The sequence below is a fragment of the Dermacentor andersoni genome, chromosome 2, assembly GCF_023375885.2.
Source record: "Dermacentor andersoni chromosome 2, qqDerAnde1_hic_scaffold, whole genome shotgun sequence".
NCBI classification, from domain to species: domain Eukaryota; kingdom Metazoa; phylum Arthropoda; class Arachnida; order Ixodida; family Ixodidae; genus Dermacentor; species Dermacentor andersoni.
Window position 1 is genome coordinate 70,798,118 of NC_092815.1, and position 20,601 is coordinate 70,818,718.

General features: G+C 43.5%; 3 protein-coding genes across 6 annotated transcripts in view; 2 read left to right on the forward strand and 1 right to left on the reverse strand.

Annotated features, from left to right (window-relative positions):
• The first annotated feature begins 9 nt into the window (after nucleotides 1-9).
• Nucleotides 10-17,535, forward strand: LOC126541875 (NADH-quinone oxidoreductase subunit B-like). Its single transcript, XM_050188831.2, has 5 exons — nucleotides 10-118; nucleotides 1,674-1,912; nucleotides 5,774-5,953; nucleotides 13,285-13,420; nucleotides 17,361-17,535. Exons 1-5 carry the CDS (start codon nucleotides 106-108, stop codon nucleotides 17,456-17,458), a joined length of 666 nt encoding a protein of 221 aa, XP_050044788.1. The 5' UTR covers nucleotides 10-105; the 3' UTR covers nucleotides 17,459-17,535.
• A 484-nt stretch (nucleotides 17,536-18,019) lies between these two features.
• Nucleotides 18,020-20,076, reverse strand: Bulli (regulator of MON1-CCZ1 complex protein bulli). The gene has a single exon (XM_050188830.3). It carries the CDS (start codon nucleotides 19,974-19,976, stop codon nucleotides 18,120-18,122), a length of 1,857 nt encoding a protein of 618 aa, XP_050044787.1. The 5' UTR covers nucleotides 19,977-20,076; the 3' UTR covers nucleotides 18,020-18,119.
• Nucleotides 20,077-20,214: 138 nt separating this feature from the next.
• Set2 (SET domain containing 2) overlaps nucleotides 20,215-20,601 on the forward strand; it is a 131,190-nt gene continuing 130,803 nt past the window's right edge. For 3 of the 4 annotated variants that reach the window (XM_055076995.1, XM_050188820.2, XM_050188817.2), the window contains exons 1-2: nucleotides 20,216-20,316; nucleotides 20,425-20,582. Coding sequence is in view for 2 of the 4 variants with exons in the window: in XM_050188817.2 (XP_050044774.1) it covers nucleotides 20,557-20,582 (26 nt within the window). In the remaining 2 variants the exon portion in view is untranslated. Of the gene's footprint in view, nucleotides 20,317-20,424; nucleotides 20,583-20,601 lie in introns of all 4 variants that reach the window. The other variant, XM_050188819.3, reaches the window with a different exon arrangement.

Sequence of the window (20,601 nt, forward strand, 5' to 3'; positions counted from 1 at the left end):
TTTCGTTTTTAGTGTTATACGACGGTTTTTTAAAAATCCACACCTATCCAATCCACATAGCATGTTGACTTTCGTTTGCTGAAGGTCTGAAGGGTATACGCAAAGATGGGCAGCCAAGGTAAGCTTTGTATGACCACATACATTTATTTGTTCCTACAGTATTTGAGTTGAAAGCTTGACGAAAGTTACATGCAGTGTAGTCAATATTGTGCGTGTAAAGTTATATATATATATTCTTCCATGTAAACCATCAAGGGAAGTGCACATGTTGAGTAGCGGCTGAGACGCACTCATATAACGTACAGTTTCTGATGGATCGCCATCCGGCTGATATTTAAAGTATTTCGTGCCGTACGTTCAAGTTAAGTTATCACTGTTCGAGCCATCCTGGTATTCACTGGTAGGAGTGAATATAACACGCAGTTAAGCGACTTCATTGCAGGTCTGTCGAATGTGGTCTATAATTTCTTCGCAGGCACAATATCTGAATGCCTGGGAAAAATCAAGAGCGCTAAGCATCTTATGCGAAGTTTGAGAGCGCCCAACTCGGATCTATAAAAAGGAAGCGTTGTCAGTCTTGTAGAAACCACAGCCGAGCTTTTTCACCTTATGACCCAACTCAGGTCAATTACTGTGCCTCGTAACGGGTAATTTGTTCTGCACTGTTCTACCTGTCAGCGCATATGTTTTCATTAAACACCGGATGCACTTCGGCGTAGCTTTCACTGTCAGACCTTGGAAGACTTTGTGCTTAATTTATAATGTGCAAATTGTAAAAGGCTCGGCACATGTGTCGCAAAGACAGCATTAGCTTTCTGTGTATCTTTTTTGTATCATCTCGTTCGTGGTGTGCATTGCCCATCTTCATGAATCTACGTGCCGAGAAAACGTGGCATCTGTCAGTTTCTGCTACTTACGTTGTTAGCAAATTGTGTTCAGAGAACAAAAAGGGATTAGGACATAATTACATTGCAGAGGACAGGCACTTCATTTAAGCAATCATGTTCATGTCGTGGACCTACTATCATAGTAATGCGTACACAGCTAGGCAAAATACTTGAAGTGAGAGGCACCAACGTAAACTTCTGACTGAGTGTTATTCTATTGCTACGCGGTTTATTGATGGCTAGCGGGAAGCCGTAAGAGCAATCACGTCGGGTCGAGCGCAGAGCAGTCGAGCAGTCCCAGCATAACGCAAGCGCCACCTGCAGCGCCGAGGCGTCTGTCCTCTTCAGCAGACGCGCGGCAGGAGCGATGCTTGAGCTCTCTTCTTCATTACACTATGAATATGTGTTATACTACCGCTATCGTAAAGATACTGTAGTGCTATTAAGAACCATGGTATGAAGATAATGGATCACCACGGCAACTTGCGCAAACATTTATTTTGCTCATTTGTGGAGCTAATTTAGTATTTGTTAACACATATTTGTACAGGCGGCTTACGGTGAAATGTTGTTCTTTTGCCATATCTCGGGTGACCCAATCTAGTTTTCTGAAAGGGAGCATACTTTGTTAGTACAGCTTCAGCTCGTGTGAACCTCTGATGGCAAAATAAGGGCAACATGAGTATAGAATATGCACTGGATCCAGCAACATGGGCTCATGCTTTCATTTATAGAAGCTTGTTCTTGTGTGCCTCTGTTTCCTGACCGAAGCATCCCTTTTTACAGCCATCTGGGGGTCAGGCCGCATGGCAACCTCAGTCTTGCAGCGTATACTTGGACCTCAGTGTCGCAGTGCTGCGGTGACGTTGCAGTTGCGCCCAAGTGCATCGAAGTCTCCTGAACCGGTTCCTTCAGAGCCTGGCCAAGCGACACAGCCTTGGAGGCCATACTCGCCTTACAAGCCAACAAATGCGGTGGAGTTCGCACTCGCTCGCGCTGATGACATTCTTGCCTGGGGCAGGAAGGTAACTGGCATGCCAGTGCTAGAAATTCGCATGTGATTCATCCACAGCTGAACGCTGCCATGAGTTTATCAAAAACTGCATGAAGAACTCCTTTGGAAGATCTGATAAACAGTGGTCAAATCCAAACAAGACAGAGTTGCACAGGAAAATGGAGACTTCAAATGATCAACAGTCACAGAACAAGAAATGTCTCATGCTGGCACCAGTTTTTCAACAAAGGGACCAGTCTTCTAATGTACCCTCCTTTTGAGGGCAACAACTTTTTTACTTGGCATTTATATCCCTCATTGGGAGTAAGCTATATCCCACACAAATTATGATCCACATTACACTTTATTCCAAGGTGCTCTACTCTTTATTGCAAGAAAGACAAGGTGGTAGGATGCTGCTTTGTACATTTCCTATTGAATCATCATAATTACCAAGTAATTAATTATGAATTTACTGTAGTAGGTCATGTTGTTGCATAAAAGTAATGGAATTGTAGGCTTGAAGTACGTGCACAATTTAGTTATTGGCTGCATGCATTACGAGAAAAGGAAAATAATTGTTTCAATATTGCTGCCAAAATCTGGCGTTTAAAATGTTTCGTTAAGCATCGTAATGTCTTCAGAAAAGTGATTGTCTGTAGCAATATACGGCATAGCGAAGTCAAATACAGAAGACGTATTGAGTATACGGGAGGTTCAATTCACCTAAAACTCATGTTCGTTGCTTTTCCTTTGCCACTACCGGACAGAAATGGCAAAACAGTTTGCATCCACAAATGTGGATGTCGTGTCTGACAGGGTTATAAACACTGTCATGGAACGCAGTTCTTGCTCTGCCCTTGTCAAAATGTTGGTTCTTGCCTGAGACATCTATTAACGGTGATCGTTCGAAGTCTCCATCTTCTTGTGTAACTCTGTCTTGTGTGGATTTGGAAGATGCGTTGATATTGGTAAAAAAATATAGGCTGCCATTGATAACCAAGGAAGAGATGCAGCTCGTCTGTCTTTGGTGGCGTCTGTTAGTCTCAGTGTCTTGTGCTCACCACGTAAGAGTCGCATGCTATACCTCTTGAATTCAAGGTTGCCATGGCAGTATTGATTGCTAAGCCTTTTGTATTTCTACACTCTGATGATTGTAGTATCATTGCACAGAAAGTGATGGTGGTGTGCAGTACAGATATGCATCCTTTTTTCTTTGTCGCATCTTATTTTCTTTTCTTCCCCTATTTGCTGCTAGGCATTGCTTTCTGTGACGACTCATTCAGCAGGCTTCTTTCTGTCAACACATCTATGATTTGAGTTTGAATTGCAACAGAATGCATCTTTCAGGATGCATGAGGCTTTGTGGTCACGTTTCGGTTCAGTTAACCTTCTTTGGATCGACCAGAATGAGAAAAGCAAGCTTGGTACAAATTATTCAAAGTTCAAATAAAAGAATGATTCAAGATTTTCACTGAGTTAAATATTACTGATCAGTCACTTCCTTGTTTTGGTTATCTCTGCCGATCCTCGCAAGCTATAAGTACCACAAAGCTCAGCTGGCGGTGTCTGTGTGCCCTTTCCATAGTTTTGCCAAAGATTGCCTAGACCTTTGGGTGGTATCACTACTCTGAAAAGTCACATCTCTAGTGTAGTGTGGTGCTAAATTTGGAGCAGCATTTGTTCCTTGTGGCGTGAAGTTAGCCTTACATTTTGCACACCATAGACAAAAACGCTGCTCCAAATCAAAAGCCTCGCGACACTGATGAGACACAGGCGAAGTCACCTCATTACAATCATTTTAACAGCAGCAGTTTTTATTTTGCCATGTATTTTATGTGTTTTAGATCATATCAAAAATGTTGAAAAAAGATGTGTGGAAAAAGAAAAACCTGGAGATACTCAACAGTTTTTCTGCAAGGTTTTATGCACTGCCTAATAAAGCTGCAGTGATCTTTTGGCTTACTGAAAACGTGGCAAGAATTTGGCTGCACAGCAAAGCTTCCTTGCAATATATTGAGTCATGAAAGTCCAAACCACTGAACAAAAAATACAAATTGTAAAAGCTGGCACAGGGTACTGCCATGCATTCTGATTCAAGCATACAGTAAGCCAAAGGAGATGATGACTCGTGAGCTCTAGGAGTGAGCAAAACGAGGGCCGTGTTGTTGCTAAAGGTTGGGTGAGTTGGTTGCTGTAATAGTTTAAAATATTAGTGCTGCCCTTTTAGCTCTGTTCATATTATGCCTAGTGTCTTGATGTCCGGGCCGTGATAGAGTTAAGCATGACAAAATGAGACCTATGAATGAAACATCGCCATTAGACTCAGTTCTTCATATGCAACACACATAGCGTAGTGATCTACATTTTGTCTTCTAAATTGGCAGATGTAGCACCTTTACAGCTATTCATTTAGCATGAGAATGCTGGGTAGTATATAAATTTGTCTAAACTTGACCCCTTTGGCTTCGAGCATCTTGTTTTAACCTATTATTGTCATATCAAATTATCTCTGTGGAAAGGATTAGCCTAAATTACCTTCTAATCTCTGCCATTATGTTGTTTTCAGAACATTAAAGGGGCCCTGCATCACTATTCCTATACATTTCTTCGCAAGTTGCCTGTCGCAAAAACTTTTTGAATTCTTCAATCACAAGCAAAGTTAGACTTAGGTAGTTATCGGTCTTATGAACGGCTTTATGTCACCTTTCATTTGGACTAGCATGTTAGAAGCTTCACAGGGGGACAGCTGACGGGAGCAGTCTCTCGCTGGGCTGACTCAAAGGTTGAATGCAAGATTGCTCGTGGCGGCTGCAGTACTTATGCAACGCCTTTCATCTTGGAGGCCTAGCATAGCAGATACAGTAACACGCAACTGTCGTTTTTAGACCGGCAGTGTAAAAATAAAATGTCTTTTTTTGTCTTTTTGAGATTCCAGACATATATATTTTTCATTTATTTAACTAAAATGAGCAATAGTCATATTACTGAGAATGTTCTTGCTATCACGAAACCAACCAATAGCTGTTGTAGGTCAAGTTGCTTGTGATGGCGATGCATGACATCATTGTGGAAGCAAGAGCAAGTTATTTTTTCTGCTTTTAACATTAGATTGGAAATTCCCTGCTGCATGCTGTACAATAATATTTGACTCACATGTTCACCAGAGCCTTGTTAACAGATCGGCAACATTTTCTTATGTTCAAAAAGTGTTTCAGGGCCCCTTTGAGGATTAGACAACTCTCTAAAATACCCAACTTGGTGAGTTTCACTGTCCAAAAGCCACCTAGGCCTAGCAAAGTGCATACTCAGTAGTGTGGACAAATATGTATGCATTCGAAAGTAGATAATTGAATTATGTAGTTGTCTGTAAAGCACTTTTCTGCTCTAAAGAATTGAGTGCAGGACTAGCATGCAACACAGCTGAACCACAAAGAAAAATAAAACAAGTGCCATGTTACGTTCTGAATGCAGCTGTGCCTAATCATAGAAAAATCTATGTACTGCCCAGTATACTTATGGTGATTGAATGACTTCAGCAAATGCAGTGCCAAGTTTCCTTCTAGTAACTTTAGCAGGAATATAGGCTGGTTACTTCCTTTCTACTAATTGTCCTTTCTACTCTGCACCTGTGATTACTTTGAACGTTCTTCAAAGCATATCACCTGTGCGAAAAGAAGAGGAAAAGAGAGACAAAATACTACTTTGTGCTTATAGACTGCATGAAAATGTTTGCCATGATGCACAATGAGGCAACATATAAAGCAGATTGGTGGAATTTCTAGCACAATGCGAAGCACACTGTCGTTGCATTGCACCAGGAGTGTGGTTGCCTGTAGATGCCTAGGTGTCTGATGCACCAAACATGGGGTGGTTCTTATGTTTGCTGCAGACTTCCCTCTGGCCGTTGACATTTGGCCTGGCCTGCTGTGCAGTGGAGATGATGCACATTGCAGCCCCTCGTTACGATATGGATCGTTACGGTGTTGTGTTCCGTGCAAGCCCTCGTCAAGCTGATGTCATCATTGTAGCAGGAACAGTTACCAACAAGATGGCACCAGCATTAAGAAAGGTACTGTATTGTCATTATATGCGTGTGCAGTTGTGTAGGAAGGACTGTTAATATTTGTACTCTTTCCTTCATTGCTCACAGTGCAATTCAACCTGTGAAGAGACATGCAGTTAAAGATAAACCATTATATTAGCATATTCCAATATCCTTTAGGCTGGTATAGCTTCAAGGCAGAATCTTTTTACGCAATATCTTCATGGTGCTAATGGTCCAGGTTTGAGTGAGTTGGTAAGATATTCTTTTGGTGTCATAAGCTAAGATGCTGCTAAAGTACGTATATTCATCAAAAGCAGCTCATTAGCACAACTTTACTGATTCGTGTATTGTGTGCATAATGCTTAACATACTTTGTATTGTCAGCATCTCATGACAACACTAGCGTTAGCGAAACACTTCTTGAACATTGCATATAAACTTGCTGAGTCACTATAATGTCACGAAGTTAACAAGCGAGTCCTTGGCAAAACGGTGTTCCTTTAATAATGGTTGTCACTCGGAGAGCACACATCCCACTATACACTTCCGTCATTCTCGTTCCAGTGGCCGGCGGCTGCAGGTGCCAGCCTACCTCGCGTCAGTACGATATTATGAGCATCTTAGCATATTATTATGCCTATACTCAGACTATAGAGCCCCTACAGGTGTGGTATTCCCAGATTATTACTTTTCGGCAATATAATCGCTTTCACAAGAGTTCACATGACTAGCACCAGACGCGTAGATGTGTCTGTGGGTGGTAGCATCCCTGGCACAGTGCAAAGCACAGTGTTGTTGCACCTGGAATTCTGTCGGCCATAGATGCTTAGGTGTCTGATGCTAGTCACACAATATTTTGAAGCGGTTGTACAGTATATCTGCGAGTGCTTCACTGAGAATAACATTCCAGTTTTGTTGAAAATATCTCTTGTTCTTTCCCTCAACTTCCTGAAATCCTCGCTGCTTTTCGTGTATATTGCTGTATGCTTGCAAAAGTGATAGCAATTGGCCTTTTGGGGGGGGGGGGGGGGAGAATGTGGCCAGTTGAAGATATGGCCTTAGGTGGATTTTACAACTAAGGAGTGCCTCTGGCAGAAGCAACAAGGGAGAAATGTTATCTCTATAAGACAACAGCACCAACGAATGGCGAAGTGTAATATAGCTGTGCTAATACTGCTTATTGCCAATAGTTTCATTCATACAGAGTGCATTTAACAACTTTCTGTTGGTAAAAGATTTGTGGGAAACGCCCTTTAATAGAAGACACATTGCAGGGCTCCTTTTATCTATAATACTAGTTGACTTGCACTAATTCAAATCACGAAAGACCGCAGATTTACGTATGTATTATGAGAAGTCTATAGGATGGCGACACGAGGCAATAGGGTTGAAAGCTGCTATAGTCGAACATCTTTATACGGAAGTGCTTGGGGCCTCCAATATCATTCGTTATGTAGGTCACTTCATTCTAAAGGCCGTGCACTGTTCACAATGCTACAGAGACAGCATAATGACATAATTCCTTCGTTATGCAGTTCATTTCATTGTAGAGGCGTTCATTGAAGAGGCACTGTCGAGGGCGAAAGCTGTAGCTGCCTCTCATCTTTCTGACAAGCAATTCAGCGGGTTTTGTGGAATCGGATCCTGCCAGAATGTGGCATGGCCACTGGGTCTTTTCAATTATTTGTCCCTGACAGTCCCGGCTTGCCCAAGGGAGCACTTTCAGCCAATGAGTGTTGCGTATGCAGCGTCTCAAGCAGTCCTGGACAACAAATCAAAGATGCTAATTGTCGCAGGATGAATCAATGGGCATGATGCGTCACATGATAACTGGTTAGGCTGTCAAATTTCTAAATCGTCAAGGGAATGTGCTCTTGCACGCCACATTATCCAGTGTCTGTTGCTACTTGGCCTATGGAAGTTTCGGGGAACACTATGGCATGGACAGCACAAGAGACTCATGTTCCTAGTCAATAACCCTTAAATGCTTCCAATGTCTTCAATGTGTTCAATGTCTTAAATGGTTCCCAGAACGGCATGATGTGAGTGGCAGCCTTCTAGGCTGGAGGCTTTCCTGTTTCTATTTCCTCTGCTGCTAGCAATGACAAAAAAACAAGTATTACAGTACACTTCTGCTTCGACTTTGTAATTTGACTCTGGTTTAATCAATTTTTCCGTCAGTTCGATCCCAGCCCAAGGTCCTGGACAGCAACCATAAATTTCTACGGACCCAAACTTTCGTTATTTCTACCCTGAAATTGACTCTTCCCAGATAACTTGAAGTTGAATGCTCACATTCATGGGTATGATCCCTATGGTAACCCCAATCATGACCCCAATGGCTACAGCATCTCTCTTGGTGGTGGTAGGGGCAGTGACTGCATTGAAGGTTCATTATTTCCTGCCAAAAATGCAATCTTTTTGGCCTGGTTCCTCCGAAAACTGCGGCTCACAATGAATGAATCCTGTATTTATCCTATTTTAATGCATCCTTTCTCCCAAGAAAAATTGTCCAAAAATTACCTGCATGTTCAAATTGAATACAACATTGTCCTCATGGCACTACAAACAGCCTACCGTCAGCACCAGTGTCATCGCCATTATCATCATAAGATGGCGGCAGGGCAAGTTTTCGCATAGGATGTTTGTTGCATTTAAAGGGACACTAAAGGCAAATACTAAGTCGACGTGAACTGTTTGAATACCACTACAGATACCTTGCAAAGCTTGTTTTGTGCCAAAAAAAAAATACTTAGTTTACGAGAACATTGCATCTGAACAGTCCGCATCCATTTTTCGTAATTCAAATATCCCGCTACCCAACCGGGGGAGTGGTGGCATTGCATACACCATCGCCACCCTTTGCTGCCATCGGTGAGGAGAACTGTGCCAAACAGACGGCGTTACTTAGCCAAGACAGAGCAATGGATTCGCTGCTGCAGCTGCTTCTTTTGTCAAATGGCATAGACCGTTCGGGCATCCCGTGACATCACATGGAAGTTGAATTCTGTGCTACTTGCAGTTTGTGTGAGTTTCGCGAGCCAGCAAAACTAGCACCGCACTATGCGATAACGAAACTACTGAAATGTGAAAGTGTGGGCAGTGCGGAGTCGCGCGAGGATGAAACCTTTTGATCTCCCACGTCATTGTCAAGAGTAACTTCAGTGAGTTCTTTTTTCTAAAAACAATATAGAACTGGACAAGTAGCATTTTATTTCATTTTATAATACAAGGATGTTGTTTGCAACGAGTAGTTGAGTACTTGTGACAGAATTTAACTGAGGAGTGCCTTCATCATCACCATCATCATCATCACTATCAGGCAAGTACTTAGATGTCCTGGGGGAGTCTCTAATCGTGTGCTGCATTTACCTCAATTTCTAGATTATTAAGGCTCTGTTCACAATAATATTGACACCTTAGAGATTCTCGAGCACTAATCTACCACTTTAGCTTGACTTAATATTTCCCTTTAGTGTCCCTTTAAAAGAAAGAAAAAAAGCTGGATGGTTTCGAGTGTGTAATGCAAATGTCTTAATTAAGTGTTTACTGTCGTGTGGGCTCACTATTTTCGCCCCAAGTTTCGAGCTCGCCAACTCATTCGTGTGTCTGAAGGTCTTCCTTTTCTCCAGGACATTTCAGCGTAAAGGATGTTTTACAGTGTTTTACAATGTTTTACAATGCTCCTCTCCAATGCTCGCTGGCTTTCTAAGAATACACTGGCACATCCGGGCACACTGAGTGAGGTGTGTACTACTGCCACACCGTTGTCATACTGTTATTGTCTTGCATTCGTTGTGATACCGTCATTGTGATGCCGTCGTGGTCATTCTGTCGTCGTCATACAGTCGTAGTCATCTCATTGTTGTCGTTCCATCAACATCATTCCTCCCTTGTCATTTCATTACAATCATGATGTTGTCATTCAGTTGTGATGATGCCACCATCATCGTGCATTTGCTGCTGCGCCATCACCATACAGTCACGGTCAGGCTATCTTCATCATACCGTAATCATACCATCGTTATAATTACAGAATCATCATGCCATTGAATCGTCATCATCATACCGCCGTTGTCGCTCCATCGACGTGATTCCATCATAATCATGTTGTTGTCACTCGATTCTCATCATCGCATCGTCCTCATGCATTTGTTGTCATGCTGTCGTCGTTGTAGAGTCGCCATGACTGCGATGTGGCAAAACTCCTGCGATACTGCGGGCACAATCTATGAACTTTGCAGGACTTGATAATGATGATTTATTAGCATCCCCTTTGAAACTGAGCTGTGGCAAATAGTCACCTAGCCTGCTTGAGGTATGCTATACACCCTTTTCATCCTAGCATTTTTGTGTACATCTCCTTAACCTTCTTCTCTTCCTCAAAAACTTCATCTACCTTGTGCCGCTACCCATGCCTGTAACTGATCCGGTCATATGAATCTCTTCTCTGCTTTCTTTTCATCAATATTTCAAATTTCTCTTGCTTATTGCAACTGCTGACTGGTTGTTGCTTGCATGCACTTTAAGTCCAAGTGCTTCTTGAAGGTGTACGTTACCTACAGGCCTCACTGGTTGAATCCCTTCTCATTCCATTAGGATGTGCCGAGTAGTCTCCGGATTTTAGCTGTAGCATATACATGCCTCATATTGTTGCAAATATTTGCTCTGATATGTTTTTGTCCTTAGGCAACTAGCTCGAGCCCTAAATAGCAAGGCACTGCCCTTTGTGTTATCGTACAGATCTTTCCTTCTAATTTCTTTCTGCTCATTCTTGTAAACTCCATGGTGCTTTTTGTGTCCATTCTTTGCATCCGATTCACTGTCTGTCTCTGTTTCTCTCACTTTCTTTTTGGCGACTCCTGGTTGTCAATTGACACTTTCAGTTACCCTTGTTATGATCGACCTAAATTTTCCAAGAAGCCATCGACTACCAACTCTGGCGAAGAGGGGGGATGCCCCACCAGCAACATGCAGTTGCCACGGTTGATGTTCACGCCTCATCATTCACTCCACTTCAAGACAGCAACGTCGCCCTCCTGACCGTCACGAAGTGGCCAATTATCGATGAAAGGTTCCTCGTCGAGAAGTCCCGGCGGAAAGCATAGACGACAGGTGGTTGCCTCCTATTGTTACACGTTGGAGACAGGTATGCCACATTGAAGCACAATGAGCAGTGCGTAGAAGACAGGAGCACAACGAGCAGCACATAAAAGAAGACAGGAGCACAACGAGCAGCACATTGAGAACGGCACCCAAGCAGCACGCTGACAACCAGTGAGGGGCGATAGAGGTGGTGAACGATTCGGCATTTGTGATTGGCCAGTGGATTCTATCAACGAAGGAAAGAGGGGTTATTTAAGGCCATCCTAGCCCCTATGTTAGATCAGAACTGCTTGAGACTTGGATAAGAGTCAGAACCGTGTACCAATAAAGTGAATACAATCTTTTCTAATTTTTTTTCATGGTCACAATGCCCGGCTTTGTCGTCGTTTCCTGATTCTTGCGGTGAAGACCCACCTTACCCGGTCGAGATCGTATCATCGTGTACAACTTTGATTGTCAACTTTCTTGAGCTCTTCCTCTGTTCTGTGTCCACACTTTTCAGGTACAGATACTTGTGCACTTTAGCCATCCGTTTAATTTGATCTTTCTTCCCGAGTTTTTCTTTGAAACTAATCTTGCTCTGCGCATGTGATGTCCGGAGGGCAACACACCTGGTGGTGTTACAAAGGACTGAGTTTTGTGTCATGTTACCAAGCAATGCTCTCTCATTGGTGGCAGTGCATGCAATGCCATGTGCGCTTCCATTAATGGAAATACCTTCTGGCATGGCTCTCACTCCTCTCACTCGCCTCTCTTGCTGTAGGCGGCACCAACGGTGCAAAACTGAGCAACGAGCTAAGAAAAGCTAACACTTAAGGTGTTACAATTTACTGGCCATAGGAAGCAGAATTTTTCTTTGGTCGTCATTTTCTTAATTAAGAAAGTGTTCAGAATTGAGAAAGACTGAACAACTCAGTAACTCAGCAATAAAAAACATATCACAATTCTGTAAACAGCACCTAATAATACATCTAAAGCAGATAAAACTGATTCATTACAAACCGCACTGAAATAGACCACTAATTTGTGAAGTGGACTTTTGCAAAATCCTCGTAAACATTCCAACAAATTCACATAAGCTGCAAATACCTACACCATACTTGTCCACTTTAGATGCTCTAACAAATGCAGTTGAAAGAACTGCGATGGTATCGGTTTCTTCTTGCACAATTAGAGGTTTGTAAGCTTCATGTTTCTGTTTTTTTAAGCTTACCGATTTTTCTAAAAAATTTGAGGTCTCAAATCAAAATTTCACTTGCTATGGTTGTTTCAATTGAACTTTCTCTCTCAAATACAACAAAGCTCGTTCACATAGGTCCAGCGGTTGTCTGACGAAAGCATTTCTGCTTTTTACATGCAGTATTTGAATAGGAAAATTGGAGTTAGCCCTGAACTACAGCTTCCTTTTAAAAACAATCTGAAATTGACTTCAGCGGACACTAAGTGTAGATAAATTTATGTTCCGTGAAAGTAAAATGTGCAGGTTTCATCCTATTTCAATATGCCAGATTTGGAGGTATGCAGTGCCTTTTTTTTTACTTGTTTTGTCATGAAATAGAGAGCACGTTTGATGTGGCCGCATGTTATTTTCTACTGTGAAACGATAAAAATTGGGTGCATTTTAGCATCAGGTTAGCACTGACAAACAAAGCAGCAGTGTGTTTGGACGTCTACTTCTGCCTCTTTACTTAAACGCCCTCAAGAAACTTTGTTGATCCCGTCAAGATCGAATAAACAAACATTGACGGTAGTATTCACTGCTAGGTGGCCCACATTTACAACAGGTTTCAGTGCACTTTCAGCCCAAGCTGGTGAAATGCATGCTTATTTCCACACTTAAGGTACATTCGGCTGGTCCCTACTACACTCTGAGTCAGATTGAAACTATGCGGTTTCAATCTTCAAGCACGAGAAAGTTTGACCAAGCTGAACGCACCTACTCGTCAGAGCAATCTGAGGCTGAAAGTAGAAGCACATCGGCATGTCTTCTGTTCTAAACAAGCAAGGCGTGCCAACGCCAACACACCACCGTGGTAGACGCCACACCAAGAATGGAAGCTGCCTGACCGGAGCTCCGTCAAATCTCGGTCGCACTCCTAGGTTGTAGGTGAGAGTGCGTCCAAGTGCTCAGTAATGACCAGCCGAATGTAAAGACAAATGTACCATTAGTGAAAACTACGATAGGAGCCTCCTGACAAGTCAGCAGAGCTTTCCTTTTTAGCTGCTTTTGATGGCTTTTGTTGCTGCAGGTGTACGACCAGATGCTGGAACCTCGGTGGGTCATCTCCATGGGAAGCTGCGCCAATGGTGGCGGATACTACCACTACTCCTACTCAGTTGTTCGTGGCTGCGATCGCATCATCCCTGTGGACATCTATGTTCCAGGTATGGTACCCTCAACACCCTACTAGTTTAATTGGCAGGAAGGAGGTTGTTGACTACGGTGGTCATGTTAGCAAGTTGTAATTGTTGTGCTGCTATGCCACAGCAATACAAGAAGCTTGTCAGGAAGTGTTCTTTGTCTTTATTTTCTTAGAAGGAGCACAAGATGATAAGACATAAAAAAAAAATTCAGAAGGCACAGTTGCTGCCTTCGGTGCCATTGTTTCTTGTCTTCCTTCATCCTCCGTGTTCAAATTTCCTATGCTGTCCTGTGGGCAAATGGGAGCAGAGCCATCAAACAGTGAGACCAGCAGAAGTGCAGTTAGAGCATGACTGCCTCTTCCACCATTGGAACATTCGCTGTACTCCAAGAAGTGCGAGAGCCATTGGCAGCAGGCAAATAGGCCAATGGAGTGAGTTTTTTTGGCTTCCTTGCAACGTCTATGAGGTGGCTGTGAAATGCATTTTCATGGTGTGCAGCATTCCACTGTACGCTATGTGCCCTTTTGCCGGTCGACGATAAAGAGCTGGACACAGAAATTAAACTCCGGCAACTGTCGTTGCTGCTATTGTCTGGCATGTCAACACCTAGACACAAGGATGACATTTCACGACCACAGCCATTTCTCGTGCTTTTGACGGCTGACAAGGTGCACTCCTGCTGATGGACACACAGACTACGTTTTGCTGTTGCCATTGTTTGCACACACAGGCTAAACCAGAGTAAAACAGATGGACATGTTATTGTCATAAGGCTTCCTTTCTAGTCCAATTTTTAAGTGAGAGTATAGTGAAAAATGCTCTTGGGTGCTCTTGACATCGCAAAGGTGCCCTTGTTCTCCTGTGGGATGGCAGGCTTCTTACTCCTGTTAGTCTACCCAAAGGCACTGGCTCTTGAAAGAGCACTTTGAGAGTGCTCTTGATGGCTCCTGTTTGCCCACAGGCATAGAGTGTCTTATAATTGCTTAGAGGGCAAATGCCACTGCGGTGCTGTTGTATGCATAGGAATGTCGGGTTATGGGGCTTTAGATTGTCATCTCATCTTGGAGAGCCTACACACCTTAAAGATGGTACTACTTGACAGTGTTCCATCTCTCACAATGACTCATTCTTTATAAAACAGTGTGTAAAATGCTTATTTTTCATTATTTTTAAAAAAAGGTTGTATTAAGCCATGAGAACTTATGCGAGGTTCTACAATATTATATCAAACGTGAATAGAGTTGGCAGGCCACCAAAGTTGGAGGAAAGGCTACAAGGTCTGTGCTCACTGTGCATCAGTTTCAGCAGTCTGTTTTCGTTTTCTTCACTTGCTTGTTGTGTTATATGCGAGTAAACATTAACGAAAGATCCATTACGGGTGAACTAGGACAGTCTATATCTTTTTAGGAAGGTTGTATTCGTGCCGCTACTACCATATTTTAGCCAAGCTACATTTAAAGAGGCCCTGAACCACTTTTTATCGAATTCAAGAAACACATTTGTACTTAAGATAGACTATTTCAGAAATACTTTGCCCCCAAAAGTACTTCAGTACTTTCAGCGGAGTTATTGGCAATCAAAGATCCTGGTAGCGGTGCTCTCGCTCCTTTAATGCCTTGCACTGCTACGACAAAGCTGGGTGTGCGCACAATGCTCTGCCTATTGAACGTCACTGTGGCGCACAGTTCGAATTTGATTTTCAATGTTCACGTAGATGCAACTAGTATTTCTAATTTTGGAGCCCACAACATGCCAAACACAGTTGTGCTCAACGAGCCACAGTGCACTCAGCCAGCAGACTTGTCGTGCCACCCTGTGGCGGCCGGGGTATCTATGCTACATAGTAGGCTGCAACAACTTGCAACTGTAGTGCATATGCTCAGCGCTTGCTTTGTGCATGCTAGGGCTTTAGAGCATGCTTGCACTTGCTTGAATGCTTCAGTTTGGCCATGCTATGTGGTGTGGACCGGCTTTGTCCTGCACCAGCTTGAAGTACGGATAGTAGCCACATCCAGCTTGTGCATTTCGAAGCGCTATCAATAGCTCTATACAAAGCGAAGTCTGCCAAGGCATCTAACCTGGAGTGGCCAGGAGTGAGCACATGCTGGCAAGCGTGCATGTGGTCTGACCTTATATTTTGCATGGCTCGAGGCTAGTTGAGTGTTCAAAACTAGTCAAGATTAGAGAGACCTTACGGCTATGGCAACGATAAGCAAAGGGTGGCCAAAGTTTAATTCCTACACGGGCGGCCACCGCCATGCATGAGCAGATGATAGTTGGCTTCTGCCAGAAGTTTGTAATACTTACCGAAATCCGAAAGCAGATTTTTCCTGACTTCAGCCTGTTTGTTAAAATGTGTGAATAAATATACAGAGTAACAGTAGGAAGAAGCGTACCGATATAAACACCCGTCTTGATTGATGTCAACTATTAATTGCAGCCACCATATGTGGATCTGCTGCATTACGAAATACATCAGCCCAAAAAGAGTGAGGAGAAGGCTTGTATTGAAAAGAGAGCATTTGAGAAAAAGGTAACTTTGCACTCCGCTTGTGAGCTCTTCGTGTCTTGTACGACTGCTAAATTTGGCTGAGGTGTTCACGGAAGCGTATGCTATGCACAGACTGTGTTTTTTCTCCAAGCTTGAGGGATGGTTCTGGACCCCTTTGATACAAGTCGAACCTTCCATCTACCGTCATTCTGCTTGTGTCACAGCAGCTTGCATAGGCAATGGTGCCAGATATACCGTTCGGTAACATTGTAACAAATGATTGCCTCTGAGCTCACCTTTCCATTTCATGACAATCTCTCATATTTTCTGGATACGCACAAACACTAACATTTTGGTTTGAATAGGTCTTATTAACTATACTGTACCAAATTGTAGAAAAGATGGCACTGTGCAGCGCCTACAGAAATCAAGACACCACTCTGCTTGCTACATTACGTGCTGCAGAGAAGCTTGCTTGCAGAATGATATATATGGTATTGGATTCCAAAAGCACTATGTCCAACACTTTCACGAAATACGAACAGCCAACATTTAATTAAAACACACAGAATCAGCTTTGTGGACCACAACTCCATAAATGGTGTTTTACAGAGGAGGAGGAAATGAAATGTCCAGAAGGTAGCATATGATGCAGAGTGACCCCAAATTCTTACCTGCTTTAGAAGTACTTGAGCTTGGCCTAGTTAGTATTTACTGCATGACATGTTTACCACTAAAGAAAGATGGCAACAGTAAAAGAAACAGGGATGTGGCCACCACTGCTGTTCATGTTCCTTACCTGCTTGCCTTGATGCACACCTGTGTGTTACTGTGGCAGATGATGTCTGCCAGATCACATATCGTGCTTTGTTAAAAGGATAAAAGGAACTTCACTAATCTCAAGGCTATGATTGTAATAGTAAACTTTTTCAGAGTTGTCATAAGTCCCCCGCCCTCTATGTTACACTCACAGTCACATTATTTTTGTATAAGTAAATCAACAGCATGGTTCTGTGTAGTCTTACTCTTCTTAATTGTACCATTTTCATTTAATTTATCCATGACTGTACATACATTCACACAATGCAATTTGCAGCCTTGTTATTCTGTCTTGTGTCTATCTTTCTCTTGGTGGTGCACTTGCTATGGCGTTTGGCTGCTGACCACGAGATCGCGGGCTTGAATTTCGGCCACGGTGGCGCATTTCTATGAGGCATAATGAAAAAGTACTTCTGTACCGTGCTTTAGATGCATGCATTATGCTTAGATTGGTCAAGTGCTTGGGCTGCACTTTGGTGTCAGTCAAATTTTGAATGATCGAAACGCTTCTTGCCTCACATATTTCTTTCATGCGATGCACATCAGGTCACTGGTCTAGATGACCATTCATTGCGGTCTCGGCAGCAGTGGCCTTCACGGGAAAATTTTGCTTGAAGCACAGTTGTGACAAAGGCTCTGTTCTATTTTCAGGCTGTCCTCCTACCGCCGAGGCTCTCATGTACGGCATCCTGCAACTGCAGAGGAAAATCAAGCGCATGAACATGGCTCAAATGTGGTACAGAAAGTAGGCTGCGCTTGTCTACTGTAGGAGTTTCAAGTACACACGTTTTAGGAGTTGTAATAAAGATGTGTAAAGTTCTGTCGATCTCTGCCTATACTTTCAATGCTTCACTTTTCAAAGTCATAATTTGAATGTTGATGTCATAGTAACATTTTCTAAGGAGACTTAATTTGCATTTTTAAACAATGCTCTTTGTGGTTTCAAGTGTGTGGAAAAAGTAAAGGTGGAGTCTTGCACTTCTGTTGTAAACAAGGTGGTATTCTTGAACAATGAGATTCACATGACTAGCACAGGATTCGTCCGCTTGACACAATGCCAAGAATGCTATTGCTCGTAGGTGCCAATGCGTCTGGCGTTAGTCATGCGAGTGTGTCCCTGGAATTGGTTGTCAGATAATACAGCCTCTGATTGTGCCTAAAGTTTCTTAATTGCTGACTAGAGGAGTAAACTAGAGACCCGACATAATGTAATTATGCCAAGGTCTCATAGCATCACATTGGATCAAATGGGTCGTGTGACAGCTCAAAATGCACAGAGGTGGATAAAAGTGAAAAATTTGATACCAAAGTTATATTTGTCTAGCACATTGTTCATTTTATTTATAATGGCTGCTAGTCCTGATCACTGCTTCAAAGCTAACCTGAGGACTTCATTCTTGTCACACAGGTTCACGTCTCACCATACAACACTTCAAAATGTTTGATATACTGTTCACAGTGCTCTCCCTTGGCAAACTCTGGCACACCTCTCAGATTCTCATTACGGTGCTCAAAGAACTTGAACACAGCATAGAATATTGCAGGGTCTTCACTTGTCCTCGCAGCCTCGAGAAACTTGCGGGCCGAGATTGAATCTGAGGTTCCTAGGTTCTGCACAAACCGTATAGCACTGAGCACTCTTTTCTGTGACAGCAACACTTCAACAATTTCTTCGTTGGCTGTGCCCAGCCTCTTGAGCATGTCAAGTGCCAGCTGTGTTGCTGGTGGGTACACTGCATGCAACGACAGCAGGAGGCATGCCAGTGGCTTGGAATCTGTCAGAACATGGTACTGTAGGAACTGGTGTAACTGGTGAAACCGCCGGTTGTGAACAAGGACATTGATGAGGAGCTCATTATGGCAATAGGGAACTGTCAGCTGATGCTGCACTAACGACCTGATGTACTCGACAAGGGTGGAAACAACAAAGTGAAACCTGTCTTCAGATTCATCAGCAAATTTCGAAAAGACGTGGGCGTACATGTCGGAAGGGTCCACGCAGCCTTCCTTGGTGGCAAGCTTGTCAAATACATACGCTATCTGGTCGAGGGGTAGCTGGGAGTCTTTCTCCAGCAGACGACGACACACGCCGAGCAGAACATCTTTAGAATTTGAGCGCTGCAGAAGGAAGTCGACCAGCTGACGCTTGTCATCAAAGTGAGCTAGCAAAGGTTCTAGTCTCAACATGACATACCAGAGGCAGCCAATCTTTGCATCAATGACAATGTTTGGTTGGAAGACCACCCAGTTCGGTGAGTACAGCTCATAGCTGACTTCCTCTAGTGAGTTGTTTGGTGGCAAGGTAACTTTCAGCTTTAGAGGGCGAATCGGTGATGGAGGAACTACTGGCCTGTGATAAGTCACAAAACCGTCACTGTATCCAGGCAACCTTATGTCGAACAGCATTGATTTCTTCGATGCTTGATGGTGCACAATGACTAAGCTGTCCACGATATTCACAGCAAACCTCCCGCTTGTGTCAAGCTTCAAAATATCGGTTTTTCTCGGTGGCGCTTCCTTCTGCAGGGTGTAGATGACAATTTCAGCTCCAGTGCCTCCTACTGAAGTTCTTGCCTGATGACGTAACACCACGATAACACACTTGCCATAAAGTACTGCTGTTGTAACGTCTCGTTCGAGAAGGCATACTCTTGGAGGTTTAGGAATGATCGGCAAATCAACTTCAAATTTCGGAAGTCTCGTTGCAACACCCGGTTTAAATTGAAACGGGTGTAGGATATTACCGAGTGGTCCAGAGGAGAGCACAAGCAAAGACGTCTCGGGTTGATAAACAAACCAATTCACTTGCAGCGTGTAAGTCTTCAGAGAACGGAGAGTTCGCTTCTCCGAGCTGACCTGGTACAATTCGATGCCGTGGTCTGTAACGAAGACAATTTCGTTTGCACAGGTCCAGGCAATGCCCAAGATGTTGGTAGCTTTCCCTTTACAGCTCTGGGAATACTCGACACTATCGATCGTGCCGGAAAAATTGACGAACTCGACGGACTTCTGGCTGCGCTGAATAGCGAGGATCTTCAAGTCGGGTGAGAACTTGATGGAGACAACGTCTCCCTTGTCGTCCATTCTGAAGTCGGTGGACTTGCAGTCGTCGGGGCCTTTGACGACGACGCCAGTCGCTCCGCCCGACCGCACAACGAATACCTGCTGGTTGGCATCGTCGAAAAAGACATTCGCGATCTTGCTGACAGGTTCGAACCTGATCGGATTAGAACTTAGTTCAAGGAAGTAGTCTTTTTCGTCTGTCATTATTGCAGAAGACAGTCACATCATAGACGAAAGTAACTGTAGCGCCATTTGCGTCGATGAGCTGTATGAAAAAAAAAAATTAAAGTTTTCCCGACAGATTGTCTCCACTTGAAACAAGTTAACCACAAAAGCAGATAAAAAACAAATACTAAGGAACCGTTGCTAACTGCCAAGGTTTTAACGATGCTTATTTATTTTTTTCTTTGTCGGCATCAGTTTCGCTAGCAGCTTCCACACACGCACACATGCGCACATACACACAATCGGCATACACGAAGGGCAAGAGGCATCAGCAGACGTTGAAAGAAAGTACTGCTCACGAGAATCATGAAATTACTAGGTAGGTGGCACCTTTGATTATGTTGCTTGTAATACGTAGGCTGTCTTTTGCGGCTGGTAAGGCCGTTGCAAAGCACAAACATAACGTGTACTCTCGACATTACGGTAGCGTACTCGGTGATGTCGGCCAAGGCCCCGGAACGGCGAGGCTGCAGATAGGAGCCGCGAGTCGTCGCTCTCCAGGACGGCTGCGCGCCATTCCCGTGTCGCAAGTGCCTGCTGTGCAACCGGCAGCATCGTGATGTACGACCCAGAGTCGCCTACAGGGTGAGCATAAAGAAACCCA

Excerpts from the sequence above, each read along its gene's own strand:
- Bulli (XM_050188830.3), bottom strand. The coding sequence starts at position 19,976 with ATGACAGACGAAAAAGACTACTTCCTTGAACTAAGTTCTAATCCGATC.
- LOC126541875 (XM_050188831.2), top strand. Across the intron at positions 1,913-5,773 it reads TTCTTGCCTGGGGCAGGAAG|ACTTCCCTCTGGCCGTTGAC; the intron begins GTAACTGGCATG and ends TGTTTGCTGCAG. Across the intron at positions 5,954-13,284 it reads TGGCACCAGCATTAAGAAAG|GTGTACGACCAGATGCTGGA; the intron begins GTACTGTATTGT and ends TTGTTGCTGCAG.